The 12,318-nt window shown below is 35.3% G+C and overlaps 1 protein-coding gene across 1 annotated transcript in view; it reads right to left on the bottom strand.

Annotated features, from left to right (window-relative positions):
• The window catches only part of LOC138320928 (pappalysin-1-like), a 42,186-nt gene extending 30,134 nt beyond the window's left edge, over positions 1–12,052 (bottom strand). The window contains exons 1-2 of the mRNA XM_069264237.1: positions 11,297–12,052; positions 355–1,414 (exon numbers count right to left, since the gene is read on the bottom strand). Coding sequence (XP_069120338.1) covers positions 355–1,414; positions 11,297–11,825 — 1,589 coding nt within the window. The 5' untranslated portion in view covers positions 11,826–12,052. The remainder of the gene's footprint in view (positions 1–354; positions 1,415–11,296) is intronic.
• Positions 12,053–12,318: the final 266 nt, after the last annotated feature.

The following is a 12,318-nucleotide window of genomic DNA, read 5'->3' as shown; positions in this document are numbered from 1 at the left end:
CCTAATATCCGTGACGTCGAGTAATTGAAAATGCATATCTTTCTCAAATTGGACCCTACTATTCTAGTCATAATTGACTAATACAGCCCAATGGAAGCTTTGTATTCTACTTCTAGTAGATATACCATGATATTAGACATTCATTTACATATTCTTTCATTTAACGTATTCAACAGAGACAATGGATAGGAACAATGGACTTCAGTAGCTTTTAAAACCATTTACCATAGCAATATCTGATACTTACTATTTCTGTATAACGTTTTAAATTATCAAAATGGATTCATCATATTACTTTTCTATTGTTTTCATTCACAAACCATCGTATTTTGATACAAAAAAACCTTATCTTACCGATTAGGCGAAGCTGGGTCGAAACAGAACTGATGTGTATATGGTCCAGGCAAACAGCAATCCCCACCGTCCCAGCGGTGGTATTCCTTGTTACACTCAAAATCACAGCGGCCATTTTGGATATTCAGAGAATCGCATTGCGGTATGAATGGTTCACAGTCCCCTCCGTCATTTCCGGTCCTAGAGTGACTGCACTCTGGGTCACAAATAGTGTTACCAACGTTACGGGGGTCGCAAGCAAATAATACCGTTTTTTGTCGAAGGGAGGAGTTCCTAATAGTTATTTCCTCAAGTTCCCATGTGATGTTATATGGACTAAATGATTCGACTAATATTCGATGTTGGTTCCGGATTTGTTGCCGAGTAACGACCGGATCCGTTCCATCATTAGACATTACATTGATGACACGGTAACGAACTTCTTTTAAGTTTCTTAGTTGGTCGTTGTCAAGGTAACTCCTGACTAATTCAGCGTTATCACAGACTGACTGTCCACAGACCGGCTTCTCAACGGAAATGTCCTCAAATTTGGCACTTGATAAATCAGAAGAAATAACCAGTGGCATACGCTTTGTTAATTTCTTCCACCGTAAAACATTGTCAAAATTATCATGAAAAACTAAGTAATGTCTATCTACTTCATATGATATTCCATTCATACTTCGAACTATATTTTCATGCGGAACAGTAATATTCCATATACGTAAATCGTCTACGGTTCCGCGGAAAAATGAACCCGATTCTACTTCCCCTCCTATGTGAATTTCTTTACATATTTTAGAGGCCCTACTGAATATGTCGCCCCTCTGATCCTTACTAACAGCAATCATGGCGCCGTTGATATACATTCGTATTGTTTTCCCGTCATAGGAAAGTGCGATGTGATACCATTTATTTGGAATGTAATGCGTATTTGCTTCTAATGTCGAGCTATATTGCGATCTTTCCGTGCGCAAGGATACAAATAGTTTTGGACGCGGGTACTTCTTTTCTATTTCACTGACGATACCTATTGTCCACCTACTACTGGAGAGATCGCCACTGCAAACATCCACCAAACCTGGAAAACACATAATATGCATACTTGATCGGGCAACACATCTTTAAGTTAAAAAGTAAACCATGTTTTAAGATGTTTAAAACGTTTTTATAGGACTCTTACGTATCCAACTGTTTTGATTACCGAAACACCTGTCCCATTTTTTGACATTAGTTTGCAACGTCTAACACTGTAAGACAGCTTTTGGAATTTACAAAACAAACTATGAAATATTTTCTTGCGATATCGTTGTGAATGTATGTGAAATTCTGATTTGCTGTATAATGTGTGTAGTTTTCTATTTCTTTCTTTAATATTAATTAGTAATGACGTATTTCGTTGCAAGATATTTTTAAACTGCTATCAATCGATTCATTTCGGAATATGATTGATTTCACTTCTACTTTTGAATAACTAGATAATAACGTTGCTTCTAGATCGTTTGGGCGCTAGCTGAAAGAGTAGCGTTAACTTGAAAGCCTTTAAATCTCGCTGAACTATACTCAATATTCAAGTATCTGCGCGTAGTTGTCATTTAGCCAATCTCTGCAATAGCGATATGTAGCCCAAATGTCCATATTTATCATTTAATTAAAATTGTTTCCCTTTCACTTAAGACATTTTCGGATAAATCTTGTAAATATTTTGTAATTAATGAGCAATTATTTTTTCATCCTGAAACATTTTCGACAGGCTTTATGATTACATTCATAATATATCTATAGCAGCATTCTACTTAACTAGGAGGAAATGAAGCAAGATGGCGATCTTGACAAATATTTGTTGGAATTTTTTTTTTTATTTGGGCAGGGAGAGAGAAAACCGTCGAAGCATATTTGGATCAATTACAAATATACTTGAACTAACAAGCGAAACATACATGTAAAATTTTGGCTCTTTTTCTTCCTTTAACGATCAGACAGCGGCAAAATAACCTTTGAACTTTGGCCGCAGAGATACCGACAAATAATGATATCTGATGTCGGTGCTGATTCCGTTTGTGTATAACGCTCTGTTTTGATTGAATTTGTTATTATATATCGGCTCTTACAGACATCCCGATGATTCAATGCCATTTTTTATTATCCTTCTCTGTGTTTACGAGTGTTGTTCAGTCACAGCTTGTATCCGTTAATTCCTCAATACAGACGCGGCGTTCAAGTTCTATATCACAGGGGAACTGCTGAACAACGCTAACTCACTATAAGAAATTTGACGGAGATCTATGCTTAGGATTTATGAATGTCTGCAAACGCTTAATATAATGGCTTTTCTTTCACACTTTGCAATATAAAGATATCAGAAAAGAAAAATGCAGTTTTCGAACCGACCAACCTGTGATTACTTTTGATTTTGATTTCCCTTTTAAATATTATTCTCTGAACTACAAACTGTCGGAATTTGTCAATGTTAGAAGAAAATTGAATTAGATTATGTGATAACCAAACTACACAGGCGATAATTCCGAATCGTCTATGACTTCCCCAATATATGAGTAGTTTTAATGCAATTATTGAGAACAAATATTGTCCGTTGAAATACACGTGTTTTGGCATTGTGGGTGCAATGGCGCGTACGGTGAAGAGCGCTGATGACGTATATGGACTAGCGGAGTGAGTCAGTAGGTCAGAAGACGGGAAGCCAGACATCTTCTATCAACCAATCGATAGCCAGCCTATACATTGCATAAACGAATGCAATACAATAGCTGCAACAAACTATATTTGGAAATGATAATTAATAGTTTATATGCTACGGAATTTAAGAGTTGCATGGAATTTTCATGGATGATATACGAGGTAAATTACAGGAGATTGCATAAGAATTGCAAAAATGACGCAACATAAAATGCCATAATCGCGAGCGTTAATGTTTTTAATCATTAAGCAGGGAATAGCTATTTTTATGCGCGTAAACATACATATCAAATTTTATCTTTGTACAATTAACTTTTTTTCACAGTACAAATATTTTATTCCCCCAGTTGTGTATGATGTGTATATACATACACATCGGTAATTTGGTGAGAGCTGCCAGGGTTGGGGTGCCCTGGGGTCAACTCCCCGAACAATAATGTCCTCGCACAGGAGGACTCTCGCACAGCATGCATCAATTTAAACAATAAATATAATTTTTAGAGCAATTATAGTTTTAAAAAAAAGGGAAAAACTTTTTAAGAAAATTACTTGTGTATTGAGTATTCTGTTCACATTTAGATTTGGAATTTAATTGTTTTTGTTTAATGTTTGTAGTTGAGTGAATAAAATATTTGTACATACAAACATAAACTAGCACAAACACACACACACACACACACACACATATATATATATATGTAAAGAATTATAGACAATACACAAACAAAACAAAAAAGATTCAAATCATACATATTTAAGTACTACAACATAAAAAACATCATACAAACATCGATTGGCATATTTCAAGAACTATTCAAAAATATATTTCCAATTGATCCATAATTGATCAAATTTCTCAATACATCCATTTTTAATTGACAGCTTTTTTCCACTGGCCCTGCAGGTAGGAGTTAGAATTGTACCTGTTGTCCCTATTGCATGATCGTAAAAGGCGACTAAATTTAGGATCTTATCTTTTCTCTTCTTCCTAACTGACTTTAACTTTCCTAATGCCTCCCTTGGCACCGCCTCACTTTTGGCCTTGAGTTGAGCGTTTGCCCCTGTGAGGAAGGCTCTGGGTTCTGTCCCCTGGCCGAGACACACCAAAGTCTATAAAAGTGGTAGTTTCTGCTCCTGCTTATCGCTCAGTATACAGGGAGTGGGACGACTGGTTCGCCCGTTGTCAGTATAATGTGACCGGGTGGGGTGTGTTGCTTGGTGTCTTCGGCGGCATGCTTCAGTGATATAGCACTATAAAAAGGGCAAAAGTTCCACTATACAAGAAGACACAACATGAATATACCGCAGTCTCCCAAAACACACACCTCGCACAGCATACACGCAGCACACCGCATGCATGGGAGGCCGTCCTTACATGACCATAGCTGTTAATAGGACGTTAATTAATCAAACAAACAAACAAACAAATTTTTCAACATCATATTTTCAAAAACTCACTCAAATCTTGCTTATTTATGAATTGTTTTTTTTTCTTGATACCGAAAAAATATAGAACTTCATATAAAGAATAATACAATTGAGAGGTATTGAAAAAAAATTCAGTCTCACCAAACAGTATTGTTTCTAATTTAAATTCCACCACATTATTAGTTTTTTCATATATTTTTCTTTTCATATCTTGCCATATTTCAAAAGATTTTTGACAATACCAAAAACATGTTCTATGGTTTCAACTTCTGTATTACAGATATTGCATATATTATTTTCAGAAATATTGCTTTATTTTTAAAAGGAAGTTTAAAAATAGGGTCGTACATCTCGTCGATCAGCTTAAAATGTCGCCCGCTATCGGTTTTTCTTGTCGTATTGGTTTTTTGTAAAAGCAGCAAATGAAAGTAAGATAAATGTTAGTTTCTTCAAAATACAAGTAACATTGAAATATTCACAAAATAATAGAATCACGACAAACATAATACTTAGTTTTGCGAAATTAAATGAAATTATTGCTTAATTTGTCAATTACAACTCTAAGACATTACCTTTCAGGGGATTTTGTATCGGTGCACGCTTTTCATTTTAATAGTTATAATATATCACCAATAGTTCAGTTTTTTCAGACTTGTAGCAAAGCAAGTACGAAGGCACGTTAGGAAAAAGGCATCTGAGTATGTGGAGGTATATCTGACATTGAATGCGCGGAGGGATATTAAATGCAGATAAGTAAAGCCGAAGACTGCACCAGACAGTGCAAAGAGTGCAGAAATGTGATAACATTATCTAACCCTGTCAGTCTAAAAGATAACCGATCGATACAGCGTCGACCAGTTTTCTGTAACTTCTTTAAACAATTCCAGTAGAAATCTTACAGTTTTCAAATATTCGAAAGTTTTACACCATTCTTATCATTTTCGAATATTATTAAAATTTAAAGTAAACAATGTAATTATATAACGCATGATTTGCTACTGTAAATGATAGGGATCTACATTAACCATGTACTTCCGCACGTAGACCGTTTCGGTGATGGAGAGAAAATTGATAGAACGGTGAGTCATATATTCATGTCTGTTTTCCTGGAAAATCTTGCCTTGTCAAGGTCTAACTGTATAGCAGATGTTAAGATATACGCTGATTATCTACCGGTGGTGTTATTGCGATAATAATGCTCATTCTAATTCACGAGATAATGTTAGCAAAATGAGTATTCTAATTTCATTTCCTAATATATAATTAGCAATGAGTAATAAAATGCTTCAATAAAATACCTACCATACAGCAGGCTATTTTCCGCGATTCGAACTACAAATGAATTATTTTTGCGCGAATCTGTCTATCCGGGTATATATAATTCAACCTTATCAAATTTTCGCGATCATAGCAATGTCCCGCGAAAATAATCGCTATTCGGTAATTGGTGGCGAGCTATATATTGTATTAATCAGCCGTGGGTGAAGACTGCACCGCCGGATAGGGGTTTAAACAGCGGTTTCACCGAAATTTATGATGCCACAGCATGTTAGGCTTTAATGACGATTGATAAGATCCAGTTCCGATATCACCTCTGTGCCGGTTTCCAAAGACCTAGGAAAAATTCGACCCGTTCAATTACTCAAGTAAACAAAAATTGTTCGAATCCAAGTTACGTATAAATTAAATTCTAGCATATAAACGTACAAACATTCAGAACCTTATTTTGATAGCCAATACTATGGAAGCCAAACACCTTTTTAAAAAAAAGTCGAATGACAAAATGGCTTAAGTTTCTGTAATTAAAGAATTTGAAGAATCTTTAGTATTGCTTTGACACATTACGATACTTTCGATACTTGATTTTGAAAGATAAAGATGCTCCATCGTCGAAAGATCATAAACGATAGCCATCAGTTGAACAATACCTGATGTATAATCGTGTTTATATGTGTATAATTAACACAAACATGCATATAGAATTTTTCTCTTTTGGTGCATGTTCAATCAGTATACTTCATTCCATGCAGAGCATAGTGCCATGGAATTTTAGCGGAACGCAATTTATTATTTTTAATATTTTATTTTATTCAAATTATGGCGTAGAGTTAGTAACTTTTCAAATTGAAGAAAAATACTAAATCTTCTACTGTTTTGATAGAGAAAGCATTCGTCGGCGGAAAAGCATCTTTAAAAGCATCGTCAATTCACTAAAGCGAGACAATAAAGGTACGAAAACTCTTTCAAACGTTACGTTCTACCTGTATTGTCTAAATCTGGCTGTTTGGAAGACTTGTATTTAATATTCTTAGAGGTACACATCAACAAATCATTTATTACAATTGAGTGGCAGCCGAAGAGACTAGTTTTTATGAGTATCAACCTACAAAAATTAAAGAAATGAAGTGCAGTTACCAAAAGTGAGACAGGTTTCTTTGGTATGGGGCTAGTGACGCAGGCCAACATCCAGAATTACAGTCTCCTGATCATATCATCAACTCATCAACTCTCCTTTTTTGGAACTGTGATATCTAGAGATCGCTGTATATACATCATGAGTTTTGTTTTCATTTATTCGACAACATCATGGCATTACAGAACGGACAATATGCTGGGCTGTGGATGGTTGCGAACTGTATTCTGGTATATTCTTTTGTTATAATTACAATTCCTGGCCTGGCTGTTCTAAATCACCATCTCTACAAGTCCAAGGAGGGCCATCCTGTTTCCCACTGGGTGAGGCGGCTATTAACTAAGCTAGCGGAGGACTCTAAAATGACTGCATGGTCCGGAACCGCTGACCGAACAAGGATAGCACCGAAAATTCTGAAGCAGATTCGCGTAAGATATTTTTCCTTTACCAACAAAAACGTCATGCCCTAACATTAGTGTGTTTTTGTGGACTAATTGAAGGAGACCATGTAAAGGTGCTCGGTGTGTAACGCCATGTTTTGAATTATACTCGGTAAGACTTTGTGTTAGGGGAACTGCATTAGACAGATAGAGGAATACAAAAGTGAACACCACTGAACAATGACAGATACTTTGTTCATGTGTGGCCTTGAAATTGCATTAATTGCCAGTACTAATGTAATATAATAGTATTTTTGTATCAATTTGATTTTGTTGTAATGATTCAGGTAATCTTATCATTAATTCTCCCTCTTCAATATTACAATTATCTCCCTTGAAAATAGTGTAAAAATTAATTTTGTAGTTTGTAATAATGGAGATAAGCAATATAAGTGATATTGGTATAATTTTGTGTATGTTTAGGTCATCTGACTCGAAGTACTTCGTCCATCTAAAACACGCATCACGCAAACGCACCACGCACCTCACACATGCCTTACATGGTAGGCCGGCCTTAAATGACCTTGGCTGTTAACCTGACGTTAATTTAATCAAACAAACAAGCTTCGTCTGCCGTCGTGTGTCATTCGTAAACTTTTAACATTTTAAAATTCGTCTCAAGTTCCAATAGTTGGATTGAGCTGAAACTTGCCTGTAATGATCTTGACTTGGTCCCAATTTTTCGGCTCGATTCGAAATCCAAGATAGTCCCCAAGGCACCATCTTGAAAACACATTTTGAACTACTGATCCTGATATCGTCTCGAACACCGAACATGATATTATTTTGGTTGAATATAGTTGTTTGAATATAAGGAAAGGGCAGCCTAATATGTGTTTATTTTCATAATTAAGAAATAATCAAGAATTCGGATATAAAAATACTCCAGAGATAGGAATTTGCCGAAAATAAAACTAAATTCAAATTGAATTTCAATTGAAACATAAGATTTTCAGGCCACAGTTAACTTGTCAAATTTCGTTAAAAACGTATTTTACAGCGATTATTTCATCTTGGTAAAGTGATATTTAAAAACGAATCCGAAAGCTATTGGCAGACAATACATGTACCCGTTAAAGATGTGTCATCGAAGACATGTATGATCACCATAGACGGCTAGGTCTTAACCACAAAGACATAACTGTTGATACATTATATCCTCAACTATTTTTCTCATGCTAGCAGATGAATAAACTTCATGCTACTGTTGGTTTTCCATTTTTTGTCTTTCTATATGTGATTTTCATGTGTAATTAATTTCTTTAAAGTAGTATTTTCATGGGAATTTCGATTCAAGGTAGCTGCCCACATTTACATGAATATCTTGCTATACCTTAAAAACGCTATTGTGATGTATTAATTGCTATTCTAATTTAATAATGTGGTTACCTACTGTAAGCAGCAGGCTTTGTTCCAAAAGAAATTTCGTAGCTTTGTTCATAACAGCTATTTGCAAGAGTATTTTCCTTTTTACGTATAAAATTATCCAATATGGAGTTGTAAAAGTATGATAAAATAAGCGAACAGGTGTTAAAAAATGCTGTAGGAGACTTTATGATGAAGTTGCCCAAATCATGGCACACTCAAATAAAAAATCATTTGGACTTGGTAACAATTATTTCTTTATGATAGTAAAAAATATACCTGCGACATTCTCAACAAATTAAAAATTCAGCAGCTATAATATTAGGAAGTAATGCTACATTTCCGGAGGCTAATCATTCAATTGATTGGGGCAGAAAAAGCATCCAAATGTCATTACAAGTAAATACCGGTATCCCTAAAGCTATTTAAGGAAACGATATCTGCATGAGCGTTATCAATTTGAATTACAAGTCAAAGACTGACTGCATCGACTGTAACGGTTAATATTTCATTGTTTCTGAGGCAAGCCGAACTATTTTTATAGCCATCGGTTTCTGTTGCTAAGGTAAAGATTTTAGCTACACGACATAACTGGAACATTACATGAAGGATTTACGACGTTGAAACACAAACATATCTTTATACGATCTATTAATGCCTCATAAAGATAACGATCAGATGCTTCAGTTCTTGATTTTATGGTCCGAGATCACGGAAAATGTCAATGCATTATATAAGCTACACTTGTAAAAGTAAATTCCACAACACACTCTTTGAATTTGTATTATACCTTTTAAAGTTTATTCATTGATCGGTACGGTATTATTAAACTTAATGTTCTGCGTTGCGTCAGAAACGCCTCTTGGTATTTATTATATACCATAAATATATATATAAAAAAAACCATAATGTACAATGTATATAGTCATTAGTAAATACAAGTGATGTATGTGGCCATATTCGTTATAAGTGGATTTAATGCCAATTTTATTTATCTTTTTGTTATGAATATCACAACGGGAATGAAATCGCAATTATTAATAAAGCCAGAGAAAATTATGAGACCTGGCTAGCGACCTCCTGAAATATTACTGGGCACATATACCCAGAAGCTCATGAGTATCGTCCGCTTTTTCGACGAATCCCAAATCAAGGTACCAATGATCACATCTTTTTCTGATAAGACATGTTTCCTTTATTTTATTACCGCACTCCTCCCTCATATAAGAACAAAAGGTAATAAAACCGGAGAAAATTAGATCTTATTTGAAATTATCAAACATTTTGTGAATGTCATTTGCTCAATCAAAGAGGTATTTTCCAAACAGTGTGTATACTATACTAGACTGTTAAAAAGGGTGTATGTTGGGGATTTTTTTTAATTTTATTTGCCTTACTTCTAATTCTATAATATATCATCTTTACAATTTGTGGCTTCTCGAGTGTTTAATACAAAACATGCTATTGTTGAACTTTTTATATGTTAATATGTTGATAAAAATTTGAACAATGTGCAGACTCGAATGACGAGATTGCGATGATAATTTAGCATTACCTTCGCGTTCGAGGCTGACTTGTTTGATAGTATTTATTAAAAGGACGCAAGAAAAAATAATAGCGAAACTCCGATTTGATCGTTTGCTTAAATGAACCTGGTTGTTAATAGGACATTAATTTTGTGATGTTTGTCAAATTTTGTATAGCACATACTCGATGTAGTCTCCTTTTGTTTTTGTCTTGGTTTTTAATGTAAAAAGTGTTATAATCAGTTTTATGTAGTTTACAAGCCATGCTTGATTCAGAGTGATAAGAAAATATTATCTATTCCTAGATTTGAGAAATTTAAACGACATGGTATGTAAAATTCATATACCACAGTACTCCGAAAAGAAACTATATCGGTCAATCAGTAGAAGATAGAAAAATCGCTTGATCAGGCGGATGTCCGAAGTATATTACCATTTAAAACAATCCGTGCCAATAAATCTGAACTCCAACCCTACAATATTACCGATTTTGTATTCATAAGCTAGACTTATATTGTTGTTCCAAACACTATTGAAATAATGCACTTAATTTATGGGCAGTGATTCCAATGCGTTCTGTACACACTGTTTGATACCGGTAAGTGATTTATACAGTATACGAAGTACTATACATTATAATACATTAACAAAACATGCCGTTTACTATGAAAACCTACTACGCGGTATTACATTCGTGTTGATTCATTGAATGAGGATAAAGCGATAAAGGTCATGTCAAGATTTCCCCATTGATCTGTATAAGTACGGCGTACTACTGTATGTACAATAGTACACGTGGTTAGTGTATTGCCTGGATTATAGGGTCGAACTAAATCACTGCAGGTGTACAACTTCACACCTAAATAGATTGTAAACAAAATACATCTTTGAAGTAGGATTTGTTATATAAGCTATCGTTATAGTTGTAGTGTTGTATACATAAATTGGCGATAAAGCGATTTTAAGTGATGCACCATAAGACGCCTGACAGATAAACAAACAGCACGTTTAACAAGGGTCATTACAGCTTGTATCGTTAACCAGGCAATTTGACCTTTCATGTGTTTCATCCATTGTGTAAACATAAAACTTACCTAGAATAGTAATCAGTTCATGCTGTCCACCTTCAGGTTTAATCCACAATTCCACTGTAAAATTTCCTCCAGAAATGTCTACTTTATTTTTCTTTCGTGCCATTTTCAATCGTAACATCTCTTTTCCACTGAAGTATAACGCCTTGCCACCCCTCGGACTCCCCCAGTCCCTCCCAGTGGATAGATCCCGGGGGTGCCGATGCAGCGGGTGATGGAACTCTGAGGTTCGTTTGGAGCGCGTGCAGGTCGATGGACTTCCCAATAACGACTTGGTACTATCTTTTTGTAATTGGTGTTTACGTTCTAAGATGTCTCCAGCACTGACAAAAGGAATCCCATCACTACATTCACATAAAACTAGAAAAATGAAATTATAAATCATACAATTTTTCTTCCACCTGTTGAGAGTTCGATTACATTTAAACATTTTGTGCCTCGTCACTAAAATTGTAATCACATGGTAGAGGTAACCGGTTATGCATTCGCCGTTGCATTCTTTCTCTGTAATTCTGACATTCGCCCATAGCATACGCAGGTAAATAAAAACCTCGGTGTATACACAAATGCTTTGTGTATATATATATATATACTAATTTTTAGAGAGCTCAGTGGTGATCATTTGAAAGTCATGGGAGTGACGTCATATATTCAACACAAATACAATCAAAGAAAAAAGTCATTTCATACTTGCGCACGAAGAATGAGTACGCTATGATATTAGCACCAAGACATCACTGATCTGCTCTCACAACAATCAATGGAACGTAGTGCAGCGGCTAGAGTCGTGCCGGAATCATACACCGGCCACCGGACAGGCTACTAGACTATATCTATATCTGCGATCCAGTCGGAGCCAATTTATGGCCTTGAGAGAAAGTGACCTAAGCACTGGTCAGTCTCTCGTCAGCTTGTACGCACGTTTGATTTATTGTGGCGCTGGTACGCACGTTTGATTTATTGTGGCGTAGCAATGGTCAGTATCGCGTAAGATTTATAGATAATTGTCGATAGCTGAATCATTT

This window comes from Argopecten irradians, chromosome 4 (genome assembly GCF_041381155.1).
Source record: "Argopecten irradians isolate NY chromosome 4, Ai_NY, whole genome shotgun sequence".
NCBI lineage: Eukaryota > Metazoa > Mollusca > Bivalvia > Pectinida > Pectinidae > Argopecten > Argopecten irradians.
Note: the sequence above shows the minus strand (reverse complement) of the source record. Positions and strands in the feature narration are given on the sequence as shown.